This window comes from Festucalex cinctus, chromosome 16 (genome assembly GCF_051991245.1).
Source record: "Festucalex cinctus isolate MCC-2025b chromosome 16, RoL_Fcin_1.0, whole genome shotgun sequence".
Taxonomy (NCBI): domain Eukaryota; kingdom Metazoa; phylum Chordata; class Actinopteri; order Syngnathiformes; family Syngnathidae; genus Festucalex; species Festucalex cinctus.
Window position 1 is genome coordinate 18,285,001 of NC_135426.1, and position 24,041 is coordinate 18,309,041.

A 24,041-nucleotide genomic window follows, 5' to 3' on the forward strand; every position below is an offset into this window, starting at 1 on the left:
TAATTTTCATGAAGGATGTTTTTGCCTTCGATGTTTAAAATATATGCTAATTGTCATTTGAAGGGGAACTTAACTTGCTTTTGAAGCGATCAATGTGTGCTTGCATTACCAAGTAAATGCCTCAATATTGTTATTAGAGATTGTAGGTGGTTTATATGCATTGCTGTTATGTACAAAAGAACAATATTTTGCTTTTTTTTTGTAGTATGAGCTCTTTTTTTTTACTATATTGTGATCTTTTTAAAATATCACCAATGCCCCCACAATATCGTGATAATTATCATATTGTGAACTTCATATCGTGATAATGTCGTATCGTGATGTTTGGATATCGTTACATCCCTAATAGTAACTGGAACAAACCAGTAGAACAGAAATGACTGAACAGTGAACAAGCTATGCTTACAGCAACAACAAAAAACAAGTTGAGATTTGAATCTGAAAAGGAAATTCTTCAAGAGCAATCCATATCATGATGATTATGCCATGTACAGACTTACTTGTCTACTCACACATGTTAACAGGTTATTCCGAATCTTTCAGAAACCGGAGATTTGACCTGAACCCAAATATTGATGGCATATAAATGTCGTCTGTGACAGCCAGTATGGAGGATTGTCTTTTCAAAACCATAGTAAACCATCAAACCGGGTAATCTGCCCATGCCTGCTTCCGAGTCTTGCGATTTTATCTGTCTACCGCCGTTTGTGGTCAAAATGTATTCATTGTATTCATTAGCACTCTGTGAAATTTCACATTATGTGTTTGCAAGCAAGCAGACAGAATGGCTGAGCTATGTGGTTGTTTTAAATACATGCCATGAAGGGCTCATTTCTCGGAAAACTCGTATGTTGGGTCGCTTGTATCTCAAGGCACCACTGTTTTGTCATTTTACTGAATTCTCTGTGTGACCCTCAGTTATTTCCCCAACCTCTAAACCAGATCATTTTAAGATTAATTAATGGTGGTGTTTGAAAAAAAAGCTTTTCATTTTTTCTTGAATATTGAATAAGCAGCCATGTAGCAGTCCATTACTGTGCACTTTTCATAGGCAGATATTTTTTTCCCATACGTAGTTTTATTACTTCAAATGCCTCTCAATATGCTTGTACTTTTTGTAATTTGGTACTATGCACTAGTACAAATTCCATCCTTAATAAATGTGTATTGAATTATTCTGTAATTTCAGTGTTTTTATCTTTGTATCGGTTCTGATGAGAAGTTTTTCCTGTCCAGATGTTATCTGATGATGGATGATGTCCCAGTGGAATGCTTTAGAATCAAAAACAATTTTTGCAACACGTCTGGGCAGACTTCCCTCTTATGAGTAGATATTTCATTCATTCTGTGGCTGTGAGGGAAATTAAGTGGTGCTTTTAGAGCAGCTGCATTCTGTCAATGTGACATGTATTTGTATTGTATTGGTAAGAATTTACATCACTTATCTGTAATTGCACAAAGCCTGAGTACATTTTTATAGACTGTACAATTTTGTTAGAGAAAATAAAAAAGTCAAGTTTTCCAATTTTGACATTGTCTCGTTTGTGTGTAGTCATATGAGCCTTCTGTTTATTATAACTGGGCCATTCACACCTATTTAAAAACATCACAAACAATCAGCAAGTGGGGGGAGATGCCCCCCCCCCCCCCCCCTATTTACTTGACCATTCCAGAAAACGCCCACAATGGCAGCTCAACCAGTAATCAGGCGAAGGTAGTGAAGTGAAATTTGAAATAAAACTGTCAACCGACAGTTCCAACCAATAAGTTTGTTGCTGCCATCTTGTGGCAACTTGGTGTATGGTAGGTAACACAAAAAAATTTTCATTTGACAGACTACAATATCAAACTCGATCGCCGTTGGAATGTGTTTACTGTTTTGTATATTTATAAATAACTGTACTTCTTTTCTCCTTTCAGTCATTTCGAATCGGACTACCCAATCCCAAGTTTTTTTTTTCCTTTTCTCCAAACCAGGAACTTCGTGTAAAACATTCTCCATTGACAACATTCCAATCAGAACGGCGCCTGGAAAATGACGTGGAATAAATGCTGGTCGAAGCGCTCTGGAACTTCAGCCATGGAAAGCACGTCGTCAGTCATGAGGTAAGCGATCGGTCCCACGCGAGTCCAAACGCACCTCTCGCATAGCGTGCCCTCGTGAGACAGGCCAGTTGTCTGGACGGAGACAAAAGATGCACACAAAAGTTAGACCCAAATAAATGTTTAAAAACTACGAAGCCCCTCTGGTATCAGGGTTTGAATTTTTTTTAAATTTTTTTTTGATAATCTGTACAGATGAGTAAACTGTGGGTACAGATTGTTAAACTGTGGGTACAGATTACTAAAACTGTTGGTACAGATTACTAAACTGTGGGTACAGATTGCTAAACTGTGGGAACAGATTGCTAAACGTTGGGTACAGATTACTAAACGTTGGGTACAGATTACTAAACTGTAGGTACAGATTACTAAACTGTAGGTTCAGATTGTTAAACTGTGGGTACAGATTGTTAAACTGTGGGAACAGATTGTTAAACTGTGGGAACAGATTGCTAAACTGTGGGTACAGATTAGCAAAAAAAAAATACAAAATTCAGACCCTGACACGAGAGGGGCTAAGTAAAAACCAAACCAAACTGAACTGTACTTAGACAGTTATTTTTTTGTCTGCAGCTCCATATACTAAGGTTGGGGAGTTCTTGAAAAGTTGCAGAAGGTCCTCACATATGTCATCGGTCTTTGGCACATCATGAAAGCAGCACCGGGTGTGATGCAGTTGGGACAGGCGGAAATAAGGCACGGCGGCGTCTCCTCGCCGACTTTCAACGGCGCGCTGGGCATCACCGACTTCAAGTAGTACTCCTGTTGATGACAAGGTAAATACATGACTTTTACATCAACTGTGTGTGTGACGTGCAAGCATTTGATCATGTCCTACGCCGGTCTGCGTGATGATGCGCTGGATGCTCCTTGTGATGATGAGCGTTGTTTTTGCACGCGTTACCGCCACATAGAGCAAGTTCCATTCATCGTGGGGGATTTTAGCTGAGAGGGAGAAGTAAAAATAGGAGCAAAATTTAAAGATGGTGGTAGTTTAAAAAAAAAAAAATCAATAACATTGGAATTGTGCACGAAGGTACAACAACAAAAAAATAATATTGACGCAAACACTCACAAAAAACAAAGTCGTCGTAGTGGTGCATATTGTGTCTGGAGTAGGGAACGTTGACAAAGTCATCACTGACCATCACAATTTCAAATTCCAGGCCTTTAGCTTTGTGCACGGTACCAAGTATGAAGTCTGGAAAAAATTAAGATAAAATTTATGAAATGTAATCTTTTTTTTTTTTTTTTTTTTTTTCTTTCCTAATTTTCAAAAGCGCATACCTGCTTTTTTAGCATCGTCCTCCGAGTGCCTCCTCAGGCGCTTCACCAGATCGGGGATCCGATTTTTGTATTTGGCTACAATTGTGAGCTTGGAGTCCAGGTCGCGGTCCAAGGTATGATGGGCGTAGTTTTTCAGGGCCTCAATGGAGTTTTGTTTGATCTTTGCAAACGATGCAATCAGGTGGTCCCTGATCACTGATGAGGAGAACGACAATCATTTCAAAGTGATTCCATAGCTAGTGCGAAGTGAGCAAAATGGTGTGCGTGAGCCTTACGTTTGCGGTTGTCTTTGCCTTCCATTAAGTACCAAATGTCCTTGATCTTATTCAAACCAATGTTGTCCACACCCTGTGAGGTGAAGAGCATTCACTGTCAACTCGGAAGACACTAACTTCACTCAAATCCATGTGGTTTTTTATTTATGTATTTATTTTTAGGTGGGTTATGTATTTAACACTTTTTAACACATTCACTGCCATAGACGTCTTTAGACGTCAAGGATTCCTTTCTTCCTGCACACACAATAAAACACTAGGGGTGTGCTCAAAAAAATCGATACGGCAATATATCGTTGCGGGCCTCACCACAATACACGTATCGATACGCAGGCGTCAGAATCGATATTGCTCGTTAACTTTAAATCGGCAGTTTACGTTTGCCTTTGCGGCTTGCATTGTACCTAAAAAATAAAAACCAGCAGCATCTTTGAAGTTAATTGCCTTCAATTAATGCAAAAATAGCTCACCGGTGATTGGACACTGTGTCTTGCTAAGAAAAATGAAAGCAGAGGAAGAATGTCAACATTTATTTATTGATTAACTTAACATGGCACGTGTCTCAGTGTACCAATTTTCCTATATTTTGTTTAAAAAATAAAAATAGTGTGTCTTATTTGGGATACATATGTATCGCGATACGTATCGTATCGTATCGTGGCCCCTGTATCGTGATACGTATCGTATCGTGAGGTTGGTGGCAATACCCAGCCCTATAAAACACGAAGTGCAAAAAGCTTTTTCTTGACGCATCAACTTGGTATTAAAGCAATAACAGTAAATTGCAGCGTTTACTGCACATAGTTTAAAAAAAAGATTAACTTTTGTGTAATCTCCAACAGGGATGTAACGATAAGGACAATATCGTGATATTAAAACTGCCACAATATCGTCGGCGTCATGTTCACAATATTTAAAAGGAACACACACATCTGTTAAAAAAAAAAAAAAAGTCAGGTTGCTTTCCATTTGTACAGTTCTAGCACCCTCTTGTGGCTAGTTTATTAGTGCAATTTAATTTTCATTAGGGATGTTTTGGCCTTCTGTTTTTAAAATCTATGCTAATTGTCAGATGAGAGGGAATGTAATATGCTTGTGAAGCGAGTCAATATGTGGAGGAACTCAACGTGTGCGTGCATTAACAAGTAAATGCCTCAATATCTCAATATTGTTATTAGAGATTGTAGGTGGTTTATATGACATTGAGATTTGTTGCATTTAGACATTTTTTCCTAAATTTAGTTCATTAAAAAGTATTTATTCATTTTATGTTTTAATTCATTTCATTAAAAATAGGTTGAGGTATTGTAAATAATGTTTGTAAAATAATTTTATACATACATGTAACATGTTTTAATTAGGAGTAAAATAATGAAAAGGAATTGTTTTATTAAAATTTAATATTTTACATCAAATACCAAAATATTAGTAAATATACAGGACTTATTAGTTATTAAATAACTAATATATTACAATTATATAATTTTAATAATATTTTATTAAAACAATTTTACATAAAATGAAAAAAATACTTTTTATAATTTTATGAACAACAAGTTTGCTTTAATTCAATACTTTCTTATTCTTGTATTATATCAACATCTGTATCATCCATCAGAGCTTTACTGTAACTAATAATCAATCAAATAATATTAAATCGGGTAGGTTTTGATGTACGAAAAAATAGTCGGATGAATTAAGTGCATCGACAAGACACTTACGCCTACGAAATGGACGCTGCACGCCGCGTTGGCCTCGATCAGCCGCACGGCTTCGCTGAACACGCCAAAATTGCACCGGAACAAGATGGCTGTGTTTCCCTTGCTGGGGCTCTTGCCGTTCGTCACGTCTTGTTGGGCCTGGGCTGACTTCCCATCAAACACACTCCCTACGAAACATGTAAGCGACCCGGTAACGTATGTCGGAGAGAAGATTGTTTTAAGCTTTCGCCGTTTACCTTTCTGCCTTCCCCCAACTAGAATTTTGCGGACTTGCTTGCATACTGTCAGGATGCTGGCACCCACGTAGGCGATCTCAGCGCCAAAGCGGAAACTCTGAACAATAAAAGATGACTTAGAGTGGCATGAAAGTGTTTGCGATTTATCATGCATCAAATATCTCACCAATACAAGCCAACACAATTACGAAATAGTGATTTTGATCTATAAAGGGAGCGAAAAAGCCGAAACTTCCTGGTCTAATTGTGCGTGACCGCGTGTGCAAACCTGTGTTAGGTAGTAGATGTGTGTGTGCTCCACAGTCTGCAATGCATTGATGGCACCTCTGAAGGTGTAAATCTGCTGGTGGGGATCTCCAACCAGTATTTTGCCACATTTCTGTATCAACAGCACGTCCATGATGGCTAAGGAAGACAGCAGGCGAGAATGTGAAGGAAAGCAACAACAACAATTAACAAAAGGAAAGAATTAACTGAGGAACACACTCGGAGTGCAGTCCTGGGCTTCATCGATGAAAATGACATCATATTGGTCGGACAGGCGGACCTTTGGCTTTTGCAGCTGCCATAACTTAAGGTAACCTGGAAGAGAAAAGCAGAGTTTTGAAATGTTCGTAACGCTCACATAATAAAGTCACTGTGTTACCATCGTGAGTCATGTGGAAGCCTTTTAAGTCCGTCTCTTTGAGGTCCTTCATTTTCATCCAAATGTTCCGTGCATCTCGGACATACAGCTGTTTGAATAATATAAATGTAGAGTACTGAAATCATACATATTTATTAAAATGCCGTAAATAGTCATTCTGAATGAGATTTTCATTCTCGTGTGCTCTGATTGGCTGCTGGTAACATCCCAAATTCTCAGAGCACTTAACTATAAACTACGTTTTTTTTTTTTTTTTTTAAATAAGCTTGTTAGCTTTTTCACAAGTCTTGCTATCTTAACTAGCTTACAGAGTTTGTGCTGCACTCCTCACCAGTTTTTCTTCTTCGGTTATGAACGTCTTGAGGCCCTGAAGACTCACTTGTGCACTTGGCACATGGCTTTCGTTGATGGCTTCGTCAACAGAAGCCATGAAGCTGTTGAGTGTCGTGGCTACCACCTTGGCCTTGGCGTAGCCGCCTCGGCCTTTGGGGAGGACCGTGTTGATGGAAAATGAATTTAGATTAAAGCTGAGCTTCTTTTGGTATCTGGATCACAGAAAAAGAGATGTCAATATCTGAAATGCATATGACTTGGTCATTTTAATGTGCACGCGTCTCACAATTTCCCAACGTCTCTATAAGCCAGCGAGTGGACAGTCTTGCAGTCCACGTTCGGAGGGAAACGCTGCGAAGCCTCGCTTGCGACCGACTTGTTGAAAGCGACGTACAAGAAGCGGAGGTGCGGCCGCTGCTCGGCGTACTTGATCAGCGTGGTCGTCTTCCCCGTACCTTCATCGCAAAAGGTACGCTAGCTGACGGCGGATTTGAATTGTTCTCGTAATGTTGAGTGTGAATGTTCACCGTACCTGCAAAAGCAACAATCTTCACCAAGTGGTCTTTCTCAATGTCGTGGCTGAGGACGTGCAGCTGTTCGGTGGTCATCTTCATGCGCGAGCCCCTGGCGGGAACACAAGAAGCCAGTTAATTTCTTGATCGCTAACGAACTTTATTTTGCATATCCAAATCACAAAGCTTAAGAGGAAAAATGGTCAATATGATATTCAGTCAAATTTGGGCGATTGCTTAATTGAGGGCTAATTCAAAACTATTTGTCAAAATGTAAACTGATGATCTCACCTGTCTTCTGAGGAGCTAACAGAAAAGGGGCCGTTCTCTCTCAGATGAAGAACATAGTAGATGTTGTAATGCAACCTGGAATGAAAAACCCACCCAAAAAAACGTTAAAGGAAATATAGTTTACCTTTTTCCCCACAATTTAAAAGTTATCAGGTGTCTTTTCTACCACAAAAAAAAATAATGGTTTGGTTTCATCAGTGGTGAACCCAAACAACAAAGATGGAAAAAAGATAGGAGCAGACCTCACCTCTCACTAACTTTAACTTTGTGCCTCACGGCTGCGAGCAGCATCATTGCCATGTGACTGAGGTACTCGGTGACGGCGCTGTACGACATGCAGCCGTTTAGCAACATCACCAAAGCCTGCACGTCGTCGACGCTCTCACTGAGGAGTAATATCACCGCCATGGCTGCAAACGGGTTGGGGCCCTTTAGGGATCAAACACATGTAACATTTTGAGACAATGCATGCAAAATGCATAGTATAGAAATTGTGGTAGTGTATCAACTGAACCTCGATTTCCAAATTTTGGCACTTGGGAACATTCCGAATCCGTCTGATGGAGGCTTCAGCATGAGGAAAAAAGCGATGCTTCTTCACACACTCCAGAACCGCGGTCGGATTCACCCTCTCGCCAAACTTGTGCTGCGCCATTAAACTGTCCTCGAACAAAGAGCCTCCGTTAATGTTTGGAAAGCAGGCCAGACAAACACTACTTAGCAGAAACACTTACACAACGAGGTTTCGGATGCCGTGCTGTGACAATCTTGGCTTTATGATGCCGTTCCTGAGCAACGAGGAGGTGACCTCCGCTATGGCCACCTCTTCGTACATCATGTAGCGATAGTACAGTTTCTTGAAGGGCATAAACTAAAAAAAAAAGAACAATCGTTTGTATGGCGAACAGACTGTGTGCGCTGAAAAGGATGGGCCAAAAGTAGGTCTACTTTTTAGGATACATCAATAGAAGAAAGGTAGCATAGAAGGAAAGCTGGTATGGAAGGTTAACATGAAAGAAAGAGGCAAGGAAGAGTCTTTTGGAATGCCAAACAACAGTCGTTAAAATGCAGAGTGGCCTTCAAGTGTGAAACCACCATCTTTTTACAAATTAATAGAATATTAACGAGGGAGTTTCCACCCAATGAGTCGTTGACTTCTCTTGCATTGCAAGTGTGCATCCATTTTGGAGCCTAAATAGTTGACTTTCCCTTAACTCATTTACTCCCAGCCATTCTCACTGAAGCAACTTTTACTGGATTTTGACTGATTTTTCTAGGCCCACAGAATATTGTATTCTATTGCTATAAAAAAAAAAAACATGGAACCTACCTGTCATGACTGTGTTTTGTTTGTGGCAAATGTCTGAAGTTTGGTTTTATTTGACTTTATTTGAACTGATGCAATTTGCAATCGGCATGTAACAGTGTTTTGTTTTATTTGAACTGACGCAATCAGCATGTAATCATCATCTTCTGTATGCTCTAGCATAAAAAACAATGTCTTTGGGACACTTAATACATTTAAAATAGAACGTATTTTTACGTTTTTGGGAGCAAAGGAGTTAAGAATAAGGAGTATAAAACAAGAAAAAAAGATGATAGAAAGTAGCAATCGATTTTTCACTGCTACCTTCGGGGAGGGAACTAAAATGGTATGAAAGGAAATGGTATGAAAGGAAAGACGGGATGAAGGAAGGATCCAAAAGAAAAAAGGGAGGGCAAGAATGTATGAATGGAGATAAAAGGGAGGGATGAAAGGAGAGCGAAAAGGAAAGACAGAAGAAGCAAGGAAGAACAAAGGATGAACTAAAACATGTTATCTACACCATACCCCAACTTTTGTCCCACCCAGCTCAGCTGAAAGCTTTGTGGTGTATCACCTTGTCATCCTCGATAATGTGGCGCCAACGGTGGCAAACGAGTCCGGCGCTCCTGTACAGATCGCGAGCAGGAAGGAGGGCGAGGACCTGCCTGAGCATCTCCTCCGGGAGGTCGTCAATACAACCATGAGGCTGCAGCAGCTCCTTGCTGCACCCCAAAAGGCCGTAGGCGGCATCGGGCAGGGCCTCCACTTCTGACTCCTTTTCACTGCAGTCAAACTCGTCTTCAAACATGTCGGCCGTGACTCCCTCAAAGTAGTCAATGTCCTTGTTTTCAGGCTCCTCCTCGAGGTCTGAAGGCAGCGAGTCTTCATCGTCCTCATCCAAACTGACTGCGTCATCTGGTTTGCCATTGAGTCCATCTGTGCATGTGGAGAAGCAGTTTTACGCACTCAAGATGACTGATGCTGTCATGAAATTTTAAGGTGACACATCTGAAATGTTTCCCCTCACAACCTTCTTCACCATGAATGTGCCATAACATTCTTTGATAAAGGTTAAAGTTATGTTATACATTTCATTAATCATTTCTATTTATTTCACACAATTTATCTTATGTAAAGCTTGGCAAACTTTCTGGAAAAGATTAATCACAAAAACCGAGGTTCTCCTATATTGATTCAAGACTTTATTACCTGCATGTTGGTGATTCTGAAATGAGTGACTAAAAATATGTCACCTATTTTTCGTTATCTTTTTTCTTTTATCTGTGGACTGGAGATATTGTAAAAAGGGTGTAAATATAATGTAATCACCACATTTCCGTCTCTTGGTAGTCTTCGGGTTCAGACTGGAAGTGCTGCCCCGGCTTCTGGTTAAGTTTTGTGGGTTGGTGAGGGCTTGAAGACCCGCTTCACTTTTTTCTAGTTCGTCTGCATTTAAATGCCTCCTCTTGGCCCTCCCTTCGAAAAAAATAAATAACGTCAACTTTGAAATACAACCGTAATAACAATAGCTGTTCGACTTAGGTTGGGGACTTACCTTTTACAGCCACTTCCATACTCTTTTTCTTTTGTTTAGCATGTAAGGGACCAATAACTATATTTGATTGGGAAACTTCGCCCAAACGTGAACATTTGGTGCTAAAACTGAAGTTGGGAGTTAAACGTTTGCATTCGCTCAGAACACAAACTAGAACCGAGTCGCCTCATTTGGTTAAAATATTTAACTATAAAATGCTTGTTGGGTAAATGCCGTCGCAATGTATGTATGAATTCTAAGATGAAACGAAGCGTTGTTTTGGCGGAAGTGACGTCGACGAAGCGCTTGGTAGTTTTCGTCTGCTTTGAGACGCGTTACTGCCTCCATGTGGAGGAAAGGTGTAACAATTCTATCGGCGTGTTGTTTCAAATTATACATTGTTCGTAACTTCGTTTTATCAAAAATTTTTTTTATTGGAAATTAAATAATTAAACGTAATTTTATTATAATTGGTTGGCCAATTAAATATGCGAAAATATACATTTAACATTTATTAAATTGGCTAATGTATAGGAAATTAAAGGCATTAAGTAAAATAGTTTAGATTTGTTGCAATCACACATTGTAAGTTTATTTTAAAATAAAATAACGTTTTTAAAAATGTTTACAATTAATTATTACAATTACACATTTTTAGATATCAATAGGTGTGGGAAATAAAATTGACAAACTTTTTGTAACATTCGGCAGAGCAACTTGTTTTTTTTATTTGTATTGACATTAACATGGCTAAACATGCTCTTGGATTGTATACTGTATATATTTTTAATAAAAGATTCACACAAGATCACATAGGTAGTAACACATTTATTGTCAGCAAATTGTAGTCCCTGGGGTAAGTACAGCATCAACTTGAATGGAATGATGGCCTTAAAACAAGGCTGGAAACACAGCATGGATTGCTAACAGTATTTATTTATTTATTTTGTCCATGAATCTTATAGTCGAGTTGAAAGAGAGAGAATAAAACCTCAATGAACATTGTCAACGTTAATAGATGAATGAACTAACATAATTGTAATATTAGATTAAAAACAAAGTGCCAGTTAACCACACAGCACTGAAGCAACCACAAATATCTGGAAAACGAGCCACAAAACCAAGCCCTCAAAAAGCTTTCACCACTTAGTTTTCAACAGTGTTTGACGTACACATCCTACTAAGTTTGTAACAATATGTTAGCGCATGTTAAGGAATGCATTACAGTCGCAAAATGTTAACTTGGCAAGTTACTAGAATGTCATAAAAAAACTAAAAGATGATCTTAACCATATTTCCTATGGATGCGACTATGAAATTAGACACACAGACATGATATATGGGATCCAAACAATGACACCTAAACAAATAGTTGTTGGCTTATTTGGACTTGGAATGTCACTTTGGAAACTTGCATATCATTACATCATGCAATTTGAAGGTTGCATGTAATCATACTATTTCAGGCCCTGCTGTTTCACTGCTTGAGCACGGGGAGCTCCCTAGGCTTGAAAAATGCCTGCACCATCCCCATGGCGAAAATGTAAACCTTGGCATCCACCACAATATCTTCTTTCTTTAGGAGCTCTACAGAATGAAACACAGTCAAACAAGAAATCAAGTAGTCAATGCCGCCACAGCAAATTGAAAAATCCACAAGTAGTCAATCCACAGTACACAAGAACCGTAAAGATCTTACCATCTATTTTCAGCTGGAATTCATCAAGAGGTAAAAGGATGACTTCCACGAATTCTGGGGGGGAAAAAAGCTTGTGTCTTATCTATTTTAATTAGTGTGAGAATTATTTTTTTAAATATATCAGACTCAACTTACCTCCATCACCTGAAGAGAAACACAGGAGAAAAAAAATAGTTTTATACAGTTTGTCTTGATAGTTTTAGTCTTATCAACTTAAGTAGCAATCGGGTGTTTTTGTAGTCACCAAACAAAGTTGAATTTTCGATAACTTTCAGAACCTTCAGACATCATGTTGCTGTTTTGTCTAGATTGTGCTTTGAAATTGGACGCCTCTGTGGTCATGTGTGCTGCATTATTAAGTGTCACATGCAAAGCGAGTGTGTTCTAACGAAAACAAAACTTCTCACTCTCCCTCACCCAGTTGCTGTGTCGGGTTGATGTTCTCCATTTCATCTCCATTGATGTTGACCATGACAATCTGGGTGGTGCAGTTGGACAAGCCGGGGTCCAGACAAGTCACTGCATTCAACAACACCAAAACGTGTTTCCAGAACGCAGAATTTGTACCCCACCAAGTGCGCCAAAGTGTGTGAGTCTGAAACAACACCTGGCGTCACGCCGACGACTTCGCCTTTGTAGCCCGTTTCTTCCTTTAGCTCTCTCAACGCGGCAGTCGCTGCGCTCTCACCCTCATCGATCAAACCTGAGCAGACACACAAATGCAACTTTACAACAATTCAATGAACTGTTCAGGTAAAAAAAAAACAAAAAAAAACATTGAAAGGATTCCTCACCTGCAGGAAACTCCAGAGTGAAGCATCCCAACGGCGGACGAAACTGCTTCACCATCACCACGCAGTCTTTGTGCAGCGTCCGCTTCAGCAGCGCGATGATGCCAACACCTGCACACACATCTTGTTCAAGAAGGAATTCTATCCACTAGGTCTCAAACAAAAGGCTTGAGAACACGATGTGACCGGTGCAGGGATCATAAGTACCATCTGCATCTGTGTTGGTTTGCCTAGTTGTCCTCTTCACAGTCTCCCAGATTCTGGTCGACAAAAACACAAGGTACATGATTATAAAAGGTGCAAAAGACATGACTGATTATTTAGGCCGTGGCAAGAAAAAAAAAAAAGATATACCTGGTATTTCCAGTAGGGTCTACATATGTGGTCTTCTCCAGCTTCACCCATCTCCCTGATGCCAAGAGCTGTGATAAAAACACAATTTTACCCCCTTTGTTTTCTCTCATGGGACGTGACCACTCATTCACAATTCGTGTGGAGTAACTTCAATATTTGAGAAGTTACTAAAACATACCTCTTCTTTCACGACGTGTGGCGCGGTCGTCTCTTTGGAATCCTCAGTGTGGTTCATTTTATTTTCTGAAAAATGAACAATTCAAGCCACCATTTCGATTAAGCCGCTGGACCTTTATGTTCAAGAATTATATGCAGGAGAATAACATTGTTGCGTGGACATATACTGATTTATCTAAGCTTTACGCAGCAAAACAAGTTAACGGCGTGTCAATTTCGAACTTTGAACAGTCATGTGAATTGGGAAATGTGTAAACTTGACTCACGTGAAACCACACCAACCGAGCCGAAGAAGAGAATGACGTAGTTGAGCGCTGGCTCTGTTAGTACTTCCGGGTAACGCAAACGCCACCCGTATCTCAAACAAGTATCCAGTCAGGTCAAATAATTTGATTAAAGAGTTTAATGTTTTAATAATTATTTTTTGTGCGTGTCGGTGTCGTCTGAGTAAAAAATAAGTCGCAAATAGTTCTGTGTTTTCTGAAGCTGAGCTCGAATACAGGAGACGCTCTACAAAAAAGATTACTGCGTTGTCCTTTTGCTTGTCTACTAAAATAAAGCCTACATTATTAACCAGAAACATTTTATTGGTAAATTAATTGTCCACCTTGGTAATCTTTATGACCAAGTCTTCAATCGCTGCTATTCTACTGCAAAAACAATAACCGTGAAGTTCGGTAGGATAATGATTTTGACTCAATGTGATGCAAGGGACACACTACAACTATGGCTCATCTTAACCGTAGGAACATTTCTGAAGATGTGTGTTCCACTAAAATACCTCCCCGGTTTAATTCAAAACATTCCTTGATGTTTCAGATCAATAGTCGATTTTTTTAAAATATCAGAATTGTTAAACAAATAAATATGACTTAAAAGAAATTGTTGGTTGGATTACGTTTATTATAATAGGAGGTAACTCATAATTTGTTTTAATGGTGGGAAAGGAAAAAGTACAGTACTGCACTCAAGAAGTGTTCGGAAGATAATGACTGACGGACGTTATTCCGCTACGGGAAATTGCAGCATGAAGAAGGAGCAAGTTGCTCATTGTCAATTTTCCGTTTGGTATCCGATATTTAAGCAGCATACAATTAAAAGGTAACAAGGTCTTTATGTTTGTCAAAATGGCTTTATTTCTGCAATCTTTTTTTTTTCCTTGACCATAGCGAACTGTAGGTTTTAGACTGTAGACATCTCCAGTCACCATGATCCGTGTTTGTTACTGTACCATCTTGCTTCCACTTTTGTCTTAATTCTTGTTAGTTTTTTCCCTCATCGTGTATTTATCTTGCAGTCTCATTCTTCCACTGCCTCAAAATGTAATAGATTACCTACTGGACGATGGGACACTGGTAGTCTCTGGGAGGTATGAAGCCCCACACACAAACACCTAAAACAAAACTGATAGTTTTATTCTAATAAGTTGACTCCTTTTTGCAACACACACAAGTGACCACATAGCACAGGAGACGCACATTAACAACGATTCGGATGCTGAGGAAGACATTCAGGTGAGGGCATTTAACTGGCATTTAAAAGTATTAATTATGGTAGTAAAAATGCAAGTCACTGTTGCCAATTTAGCCATTATTTTTAGTGACTTTTCTGACAACTGATTTTAAGTCCAAACTTTAGCTCTACTGCAATGTCTTGCGCCTGTGTACTGTATTTGTGATGTTTTGACATAGCAGCCTTGTTTCCTTTACACCCCTATAGTGGTCAGATGATGAAACAACCACCACAGTCACAGTAAGCAACTAAAACTTAATTTACACACATTCTAATGATGGAAAATTGCACAACTTCATCCCTATTTGTGTGTCCACCAGGCTCCCGAATTCCCAGAATTCACAGCCAAGGTGCTGGAGGCGGTAAATTCTCTGGGCGGTCGTGTTTTTCCTAAACTCAACTGGAGTGCTCCAAAGGTAAGAACAAAATTGAAGAGTTTTTTTTTTTTTTTTTTTCCAGTCAGTTGTTATATTGTGTGACCATTTTAGGACGCCAACTGGATTGCGCTGAACAGCTCCCTTCAATGTCAGAGTCTAAGCGAAATATTTCTCCTCTTCAAAAGCTCTGACTTCATCACCCATGACCTCACACAGCCGTAAGCATAAGCATGAGCTTTTATAACAGACCTATAAAGCAGAAAGTTTTTTTTCCCTTCATCTTTATCATTCTCATTTGTGTGCAGATTCCTTCACTGCAATGACCAGGATTCCCCCAATCCTGTCATCAATTATGAGGTATTCAGAAAATAGTATGGTTGAATGAAATAAAGTAGTGTGACTTTTTTTTATTATTATTTTTTAATGTTTTTAAATGTGCTATGTATTCTCTTCTCTCATCTCCTTAGCTGGTCCTGAGAAAGTGGAGCGAGTTGATCCCTGGCGGAGAGTTCCGCTGTTTTGTTAAGGAGAATAAACTAATTGGTATGACTAGTTAGCATGCATGCTTCCTCTCGCAGTATTATGCCTTTTGTCATCATGCATAGTGTACCTTTTATTTTGTTTTTCTATTAATCACATGAGGTTATAGACCAATTTCTCACCTCTCAATCTTATGTGATAACACAAAAAATGATTTATCAAGTGTCTTTTATTTAAAAGAGCATTTCTGCATGGCTAAAAGCAGTAAAAACCTAAATAAACAATAAGTTCTTAAAAAAAAGGACAAGAAAATCTATTATTTAAAAAGAAAAATCCTGTTTAAAAATACTAGAATATATGCCAGACCAATAGGTGGCGCCATAAGACCTTAAATATAACATAACTATTTCCTATTAAATTGTATTTAGCTCATTTTCCCTGTGGATAAATGGTCAAAATACAGATTACAGATGTATGTTTTGTATTTTTGTGATGTAATGTGTTTTGTATGTGGGCTGTTGGGCCAAACAATTTGAACAAACAACCACAAAGAAAAAATGTTAGTACATTTTATATCATGTTTAATGTGCTTGTGTAGACATTCATTAGTTACCTGTTTGTTTCTTTGTGTTACCAGCAATCAGTCAAAGAGACTACACTCAGTATTATCCACACATCTTGAAGCAGGAGGACTCCATTGTTCATGCCATCCACCACTTTTTTAGCCAGCACATCCAGTATAACTTCTTGGATGAGGACTGTGAGTTTATATTTGTTGCCTCATCAACTTTTGATATCGAGAATTTGTTAACTGTACTGACTTGTGTATTTATTTTACAGTTGTGTTGGATGTCTACAGGGATAGCCAGGTAAACATGAGATATTTGCGATAACCTAAGATAAAAAAAAAAGAGACTCATGCTGTTTTTTTCCCCATTTATTGTATGACCGTTTGCAAGGGGAGGGTGTGGCTCATCGATCTGAACCCATTCGGCGAGGTCACTGACTCTCTCCTGTTCAGCTGGGAGGAGCTGACGTCCGGTGGGGAAATCGCCCAGCGGCAGGTTAGACACGGACACTTGTACCGCCATCCCCATCGCCATACAAACGCGCTGACCTGTGTTGCAGGACGGGCCGGCTTTCCGCTACACCACCAGCGAGGTGACGGTGCAGCCCAGTCCCTGCTTGAGCTACCGAATCCCACGGGACTTTGTGGACCTCTCCACGGGAGAGGACGCTTACAAGCTCATCGACTTCCTCAAGCTGGTGAGTGGATTTAGCGAAAGAAAGCTGTAAGAAAGAGCAGCACACTAAACATGTTTTCACATATGGCATTTTACAGACAGGTAATTTAATCATGTGTAATCATGGAGGGGGAAAAAAAATCACATTGCATCCTAACTCTTCCCTATATTGACACCTTGTTTCGCCATTCAAACATGATCAAGTGGAATACACAAAAATATAGACACAATGCTCAAATACAAGCCTATAGTTATCATTTTTTAAAGAAAGTACAGTGATAACTCATTCTATCCCAAAAACGTGTTAAACCGTTTTCTTAATATTTTGTCCTTCCCACCCAAAAAACGTGTTTATATGTTTATTTTATTTTGTTAATGCAAGAGCATACAGAAGGCTTTGATGCACCTTCTGACATGAAAGCAATAGTAGTTATTAAAAATGGCCAGCAGGTGGCAGGAGAGTATAAGAGATCAGCCAGGCCCATGTAGCAACAAGCTCTTTTTGTCAGTGTTTTCACCAGGAATGTGAATATTGGTGAAACCTAGCCATATTCTAATGCTAATTGCTGCAAAACTGAAACCGATACAAATATACTTCTTCCTGGTGAATGAAGAGACTCTAATCTTTCTTTTGGTAGGGCCCTGTTTTTATTGCAATAGAACATATTAAAACGTTTGGGTGAAAAATATGGTTATTTTAACACTCCAATATAAGTCTTAAGTTGCGTCGTGGGCCTTTAATAATTAATTATAATAATATTAAACCTTAACAACAACTCACACTCAACATCCCATCATTGAGTTGATGTCTTCACTAAACGACTGTCTTTTAACCCAACAGCAGAAAAGCCAACAAGAGGACGAAGAGGATGAGGAGGCGCCTCAGTGATGTTCTCCATGAAAATTGTCCTGAAGCAATCAATATGGAGTTTCACATGTGACAAAAGAGAATTATAAGGATTACGGTAGATAATGTCATGCTTTTGTCTGTTCTTTTCATCTGTTTTCCTAATGCACAAACCCAGCATGAGTTTGCCAATGTGTTTTAAGTCTTTAACGGACTCCTTTATTTAACACTAAAGCTCTTGATCACACAGTCACCTTTAATGCTTCTTTGTCGCCGTTCTCCCGCTCGTCCCGGCCAATTTAATCTGAGCACTCCTGACACACTCATTGCCTCGATCCCCCAACCACACACACACACACACGCACATTTTATTTTATTTTTTAAATGTCTGCTGTTTTCCCATCATGCATCTCTGTAGACCGCGGCCCGACGGAACCCCATTAAACTTCTTGTCATATATCGACTGAGCTGTCACGTCTGGTGGATGCCGCCAAACTAGCACATTAGGAATTGATTGTGCTTTTACGTAACGGCTCCAATTACGCCACGAGCTAAATGAGCTCCGAGCGGCCCTCTTTAATTTGTGTTGTGTGGTGTGTATGCTCAAGTGTGTAGTTCCCCCAACCTCGCTTCCGCCCCCCTCGGCTGGATTGAAATAGCAATTACAGGAGTGGAGAAAAATCTGGCGAGGTGGGAGTTATAGTTAAAGACCCTGAGTGTGGAAAATGCTGCAGGTTTATCATCATTATGGGCTGCAGGGAAACATAAGGCTGCGGTGTCCTGCTTTGACCTATGTTCATACTGAATATGTTTGATTTGTGTGAGCATTCATAGCAATTATTAGATAATCAATTGCATAAATTAATTGAGCAAGGAAGCAAAAGGCAAAACAGGGACCAGTTTATTGCCTAAGGATCTGAAACAAAAAGAACTCATATTTAAGTAAGCAATGCAAAGACTTTTCCGGTTGAATTCAGCTCCTCCCCAAACTAGTCTCTGACAAAATCACCATGAAAACACCGTCCAGTCTGTCACACCAAGGGTGAGTAGTGAGTACCTTTACTCTGTTTTATTTATTCTGCAGTGTATGCTTGTATGACACAAAATGTGACTTTTAAAGCAAGGTTCACGATGCCAACACGGCACAATTTGCTGACTCAGTCAAAAGTGGGAACAGGGGGGGAGGGGGTGAAGAGCCAGAGGTGTTTTCCTTGGCTACAACGGAGAAAGGGCTGCAGTGCTTTGCAGCCAGAATACTCATGAGCAGCCAGGACTGCGCCTCACCCCCACCACCTTCTTCACTGCCTGTGTCCATGCAAGTATTAAGGCCAGTGTTGTTGTCGTACAGCCTGAGATGACCTCTACAGCTGTCAGAGTGAGGATCAGAGCTCCCCACCCCCCAACAGTGTGCTAACAGTAATGTAGTAATCTAGTTGGGTCTATGCTGACCTAAATGACGGGAGGAATATTGTTTGTTGTTTTATTGTGCTGCATTGCCAAAACTGGAAAGGCGCTGACAGCTTTTCAATTAATCTCCAGGTGACAGCATTTCTTACATCAAGTTTGAAAGAGATGCTGAGGTAAATACAGGAAATTGCAGGGTCTTCCCTCCAAAATAAAAGGAGAAACAATGAATTATCGTTTCATGTCTAAGGGCAAAATTCTTTGGTCAAAGGCACATTTGATTGTAAAAAGGGACAGATGGGCCCGGTCATTTGTAGATGAGGAATGTGTAAAACAATGAAAATAAAACAATGTCTCTCAATGACGTTTTATTGCCATCGCTTCACACAAAGTTTCTGCATTCTGAGGCATGTACTGGTCAAATTTCAGTACTAAAATGGATTTTAGATTGACCAGTGTGTGATATATCAAGGGAAATGGTGGGTATCTATCTGTGAAGCTACATGCCGTAAATGTCTTGTTTTTAATGAAACAGGATTTGAAAAGTCATGTGGAATCTCTGAACAGTGGAAAAAGTAAATTTGTAAAAACAATTAGAATGATGAAAACCGAAATCAAATTTGATGGTATATGTTTTGAATTTTAAAAAAGCAAGTAGTGTAAAACAAACAAAAATTGCATTCCCTGTTGTGATGAAACATTGGTTAAGAGTTAGCTAAACATCCGCTTATTGAAAGGCCCCAACAGGAAGTGGAAGTACACCCGGAAATTTGACAGCCTGCCGGGGACAAGAGGAGGAGGCGGGGGGGAGAGAGAGTGATGAAGAGGAGGAGTGAGAGAAAAGGAGCAGGGACACGGTAACCTGCTGGAGGACTCACATGGTCCTGCCGCAGCTGAGCTCTCACTACCGGGACAGCCCTCACAGAATTCACCCTTTGTTGTTTACATTTGTATCCTTTTGTTGCCCGCGTCCCCCCTTCCCCCCCCACCCCCCGGTATTGAGCAGCGCCATGGCCCGGGAAAACGGAGACACCAGCGGGGGGGAGACGTGGAAGAAGCAGGTCGACGACATCAAGAAGATGTTTGATTTGAAGGAAGTCCTCGGGACGTGAGTACAACCAACTTTGACCGCCCTTGGCATTTCTCGAGCATCCAAACAAAGTGACTTTGCGGTGACATCGCTGTACTTTAGACACTGGATCAAGAAATATTCTCATTTGGGATAATGATCTTCAGTTGCGGAGGCTTGACAGGTGTCATTAATTACTGTCACAGTTCTAATATATATTATTTGTTTTCCAATTAACGTCATTGCACTAATCACTCATTTACATAATATTTTCTGTATACGGTATATGGAAACTAAACTATAGAAAGGGTGTGACTATATTTCTGGTTTTGGTTATTCATATTTGGATGATGCTGAAATTGTCATTGTGTGTTACATGGTAATGTATTCTAACTAGGAAGTGGACTAAATTGTTACTACAGTTTTATATGTTCAGTTCAGGGCTGGGTTTAAAAAATCGAATAATCTGTATCGAATCGATTTCCCTTTTTTGAGCAATATCGATTCATAAAATCGTGAATCGATTATTTAAATATCTCTTAAATTCTTAATTAAATAGAATTTTGGAGGCCGTTTTTTAATTTATTTTGTATCATACTGTTTTCTTGAAATTTTCTGTTCACATGAATTTAAAGTATTTTCTTACATTTATGAAAGACATGACTGCTGACTTATTGCACTTTAAGACAATTCAGAATCTTAAGTTTATTTTTACAATTATTAAATTAGAATTATGAAAATATTTTAATCTCATCCTTGCTGATGTCAATGTTTGTGTAACACTTAAGCAATTATAACAGGTGTTACTTTCATTAATAAACTAAATCATTCGACCAGTTACTGCCTCTGCAAAATTTACCTTGGAATTTAATATTTGTGGAGTTTTTATCGTGTCGACATTTAAGAAGAATTGATGTTCCATAATTAAGCTTAATCTTAATCGGATTGAATTGAAGTGAATCACAATTCATATCAAATCGATTGAGGAAATTAGAATCGATACTCAGCCCTTTTCAGTTGTTGTTTGTCCTAAAAATCTATTGTTAATATTATTTAGAATTTATTATAGATGGTTATATATTATACCATACTGTAGGCGTACTGTGCAAATGTCTTAGGCCACCATTACATTATTTGTTTTAGTGATGCCATATTGATCATATGGGATGCGATGAACTATTAGTACCGGTAAATACAATTTTTGGAGCTATGCAATATTAATGTTTATCTTTCTGTCTTTGTTAGAAGGCTACTCCGGTTAAAGAAGAATGGGTAACAAACATGATTCCGAGGGTTCAACAGTTCCAGTGCTATTATTTTGAACACAACCAATCATTTTATGTAGCCATATGCAGATTATTACCCTGCTCCATTCCACTACAAGGTTTTTTTTTAACAGCAGCTTTAGTCATGTTGATTACTCTAGACAAGGCCCATAAAACAAAGCTAATGGTGGCCCAAGACTTTTGCACAATAACACATCAGTCAGCACAGCCGTCGAGTGGTTAGTCCGTTTGGGTCACAGTTCAGAGGTTCTGTGTTTGAAATTTGGTTGTGTTCTCCCCAAAACATTAATGAAGGTCCTAAATTTTCACAATCTCTATAGAAAATGGGTGGATTGGGAAACAAGACGCTCTCTCAGCACCAGCGACAGTTTTGTTGTCGCACTTACACTTTTTTTTTCCCCACTTGAATTGACACTCTTGTGTCTTGAGAGGAACGTTTTTCTCCTTCCTCTGCTTCTGTTTTTCCTGCCTCCCCATAATCCCGACAGCTCGTCGCAGTCTGCTGTGTTTTTTTTTTTTCCTGCGACTGGTTTGGACGGCAGCCTGGAGGAGCAGTAGGAGGGGGATGCGGATGCAAAGGGGAGGATTCAGATTGGGATTAACAGTGTCGGGATTTAGAGGGACTACAACCTGAATAGAAGACGACGATTTGGGCAGGTTGTGTAATGAGGCCTGACTTGAGCAGGAAGTTGAAACGGACACAATGTTCAAAACGGTAAACTTTCAACATATTGTTGACCATATGCCGAATGGAACATGGCCCAGGATCCCAATTGCCTCTGCTGTCACCACACATTAACCAAAAGTGCTGCTAGTTTTGATGCATCAGCAGAATCAAAGAAGTGGGTGGCAAACAAGCAGTCACGGAGGAGCGATTTTTGATTAGCAGCAGAAATGAGCTGTTTTTCCAAAGGTGGCGCTTGATAGGATACCCAGAGATAACAAATAGAGCAGCTTGTGCTGGTGCATGTGGGCGCATTCTCTCAGGAGAGTTTCCTATGAATTAAATGAGACAGGATGTGATGTCACCTATCTATCCCATCATGCTTGACTTCCCTTACTGGTTCGCACTGCCCTTGGCATAAACTGCACGTGTGCGTCTCCTGTGAAGTCTGCCATGGGACCATTTGCTGTCTAGTTTCTGACAGAAAGGTTATTAATTATGATCAATGAAAACAACTAAATAACTGAAACTAAAGGGGTGGGTGTCATCTTACCCTCGCGGGTGTGTACGCCAGCGTCCTTCACTCTTCAATAATTTAATACTCGGGTTCTTGTTTTTTGTGTCTCACCTGCACTGCTCAACAGGAGGCGTGAGAGGAGGACATGGCTCTAAAAAAAGAACTTGCTGTGCAAGTTGGCTGAGTTTTCCTACCAGTTTCCATGTAACAGGTGCAGCCAAGTGTCAGCGGATGACAAGGAAAGGGAAGAAAAGAGGCACCCGGAAAGACAAAGTGTGCGACAGCGCACTTGTGTCATGTGCGATAGCGCTGATGGTGATGCATTGTGGGAATGTTGCCGTGCCACCCAGGGCACGTTGCCCTTAATTGATGCTCTAATTCCCAGCTGCTGGCTCTGTTCCCACCTCTCTTTCTGGGACTGCAGAGCACCCACCCACACCCACTTCCATACTGTCTTTAGGTCTCTACCTATAGCGCTTTTTTTTTCTTTTTTTTTAATACGCTTGTTGTGCGGAAAATAACGATCATGAATTAACACGGCTAAAAAAAAATCCGACAATCTACAGCTGCTTGTCTCCTTGATGCTCACAGCGCTAGATTGTATGTTGACTAAATGTGAACATTTAAGTCTCTCTCACACAGACGTCACATTGTGCAGTATTTGTCCAAATATTGGCATTAAAAAAATATATATATATATATATATTCATAAATGACTTAGTTATCACACTTCAGAGAGGAGCCAACTCTTGGCTAAAATACCATGAGAGGGGTGTTTTTGCTTTTTGTTCCCCCGCACAACAGTTGAAAAAGCAGCAGAGCATCAGTGTGACTTTCCCCTCTTTGAACATGCCGCACGTACACATTCTACCACACATCTACCAGCTGTCGAGACCTCACTCAAAACTAAATGTGTTGATGGCAATATTACTGTTTTGCACGCAGAGAGGTCTGCATTCCGAGGGTCTCGCTTCGCAGATTGACACGTGCATCCCGTGCATTAATGACCGTAAACTAGAGTCCATTATCGGATGGTGCCACTATTTTAAGCCTCTGAGCAATCACATCCAGCTCGTAATGGCCTTTTAGCTAAAAGCTCGCGGACAAATGTGGGGGAGTTTGTTTAAAAACACTTTATGTTTTAACTTTTGAACAAAACAAAAAAAAACGTTTCTCAACAAACTGAACTCGTTTTTCGCCCATGTAGTCATCAGTCCTTTTTAAAGTGGGGCAAAAAGTGAAGCGACAGAAACGCGACTTTGGTTTTTGGGGTTTTCCCGTCGCAGTTTCATTACTTGAGGTCCGCCAAACAGACTTCTTGCTTTGCCTAAAAGCAAAGTGATAATAGAATATCAGACAATGGAAAGAACAAGGTC

At 39.8% G+C, this 24,041-nt stretch overlaps 5 protein-coding genes across 11 annotated transcripts in view; 3 read left to right on the top strand and 2 right to left on the bottom strand.

The window, feature by feature from the left end:
• Window positions 1-13,010, top strand: part of il15ra (interleukin 15 receptor subunit alpha) — a 20,692-nt gene extending 7,682 nt beyond the window's left edge. For all 4 annotated transcript variants that reach the window (XM_077498785.1, XM_077498786.1, XM_077498787.1 and 1 more), the window contains exons 7-12: window positions 1,978-2,106; window positions 2,677-2,879; window positions 6,014-6,199; window positions 6,914-7,070; window positions 9,563-9,709; window positions 12,365-13,010. The gene's annotated coding sequence lies outside the window, so the exon portion shown is untranslated. The remainder of the gene's footprint in view (window positions 1-1,977; window positions 2,107-2,676; window positions 2,880-6,013; window positions 6,200-6,913; window positions 7,071-9,562; window positions 9,710-12,364) is intronic.
• Window positions 1,635-10,541, bottom strand: fbxo18 (F-box DNA helicase 1). Its single transcript, XM_077498761.1, has 21 exons — window positions 10,266-10,541; window positions 10,040-10,186; window positions 9,285-9,646; window positions 8,139-8,275; window positions 7,919-8,063; window positions 7,652-7,833; window positions 7,405-7,479; window positions 7,134-7,225; window positions 6,888-7,056; window positions 6,600-6,813; window positions 6,269-6,356; window positions 6,109-6,204; window positions 5,891-6,027; window positions 5,623-5,719; window positions 5,387-5,553; window positions 3,666-3,738; window positions 3,391-3,585; window positions 3,179-3,304; window positions 2,942-3,048; window positions 2,728-2,865; window positions 1,635-2,178 (listed from the first exon to the last, which is right to left on the bottom strand). Exons 1-21 carry the CDS (start codon window positions 10,282-10,284, stop codon window positions 2,017-2,019), a joined length of 2,928 nt encoding a protein of 975 aa, XP_077354887.1. The 5' UTR covers window positions 10,285-10,541; the 3' UTR covers window positions 1,635-2,016.
• Window positions 11,053-14,001, bottom strand: nudt5 (nudix (nucleoside diphosphate linked moiety X)-type motif 5). Of its 2 annotated transcripts, XM_077498789.1 has the most exons (8): window positions 13,532-14,001; window positions 13,267-13,331; window positions 13,089-13,156; window positions 12,942-12,994; window positions 12,738-12,845; window positions 12,551-12,646; window positions 11,944-12,462; window positions 11,053-11,831 (listed from the first exon to the last, which is right to left on the bottom strand). In XM_077498789.1, exons 2-7 carry the CDS (start codon window positions 13,321-13,323, stop codon window positions 12,347-12,349), a joined length of 498 nt encoding a protein of 165 aa, XP_077354915.1. In that variant the 5' UTR covers window positions 13,324-13,331; window positions 13,532-14,001; the 3' UTR covers window positions 11,053-11,831; window positions 11,944-12,346. The 2 variants fall into 2 exon arrangements, with proteins under 2 accessions (XP_077354915.1, XP_077354916.1); XM_077498790.1 differs by lacking the exon at window positions 13,532-14,001 and having other exon boundaries at window positions 13,267-13,518.
• Window positions 14,002-14,122: 121 nt separating this feature from the next.
• cdc123 (cell division cycle 123 homolog (S. cerevisiae)) lies at window positions 14,123-18,188 on the top strand. 2 transcript variants are annotated; one of them, XM_077498776.1, is made up of 13 exons: window positions 14,123-14,366; window positions 14,563-14,634; window positions 14,719-14,779; window positions 14,985-15,017; window positions 15,098-15,193; window positions 15,266-15,372; window positions 15,460-15,511; window positions 15,622-15,697; window positions 16,272-16,394; window positions 16,475-16,503; window positions 16,594-16,698; window positions 16,763-16,900; window positions 17,723-18,188. In XM_077498776.1, exons 1-13 carry the CDS (start codon window positions 14,254-14,256, stop codon window positions 17,765-17,767), a joined length of 1,050 nt encoding a protein of 349 aa, XP_077354902.1. In that variant the 5' UTR covers window positions 14,123-14,253; the 3' UTR covers window positions 17,768-18,188. The 2 variants fall into 2 exon arrangements, with proteins under 2 accessions (XP_077354902.1, XP_077354901.1); XM_077498775.1 differs by having other exon boundaries at window positions 14,131-14,366; window positions 17,720-18,188.
• Window positions 18,189-19,673: 1,485 nt separating this feature from the next.
• Window positions 19,674-24,041, top strand: part of camk1da (calcium/calmodulin-dependent protein kinase 1Da) — a 32,767-nt gene continuing 28,399 nt past the window's right edge. For both annotated transcript variants that reach the window (XR_013278872.1, XM_077498770.1), the window contains exon 1: window positions 19,674-20,237. Coding sequence is in view for 1 of the 2 variants with exons in the window: in XM_077498770.1 (XP_077354896.1) it covers window positions 20,008-20,237 (230 nt within the window). In the remaining variant the exon portion in view is untranslated. The remainder of the gene's footprint in view (window positions 20,238-24,041) is intronic.

Coding starts and splice junctions, on each gene's coding strand:
- fbxo18 (XM_077498761.1), bottom strand. Junction 9,647..10,039: donor TACCAAGAGACGGAAATGTG/GTGATTACATTA, acceptor CCACATGCACAG/ATGGACTCAATGGCAAACCA. Junction 5,554..5,622: donor AGTTGGGGGAAGGCAGAAAG/GTAAACGGCGAA, acceptor CATGTTTCGTAG/GGAGTGTGTTTGATGGGAAG.
- nudt5 (XM_077498789.1), bottom strand. CDS start 13,323: ATGAACCACACTGAGGATTCCAAAGAGACGACCGCGCCACACGTCGTG. Junction 12,846..12,941: donor AACCAACACAGATGCAGATG/GTACTTATGATC, acceptor ATGTGTGTGCAG/GTGTTGGCATCATCGCGCTG. Junction 12,647..12,737: donor CACTCTGGAGTTTCCTGCAG/GTGAGGAATCCT, acceptor GTGTCTGCTCAG/GTTTGATCGATGAGGGTGAG.
- cdc123 (XM_077498775.1), top strand. CDS start 14,254: ATGACTGACGGACGTTATTCCGCTACGGGAAATTGCAGCATGAAGAAG. Junction 14,367..14,562: donor AAGCAGCATACAATTAAAAG/GTAACAAGGTCT, acceptor TTTATCTTGCAG/TCTCATTCTTCCACTGCCTC. Junction 15,698..16,271: donor TAAGGAGAATAAACTAATTG/GTATGACTAGTT, acceptor TTGTGTTACCAG/CAATCAGTCAAAGAGACTAC.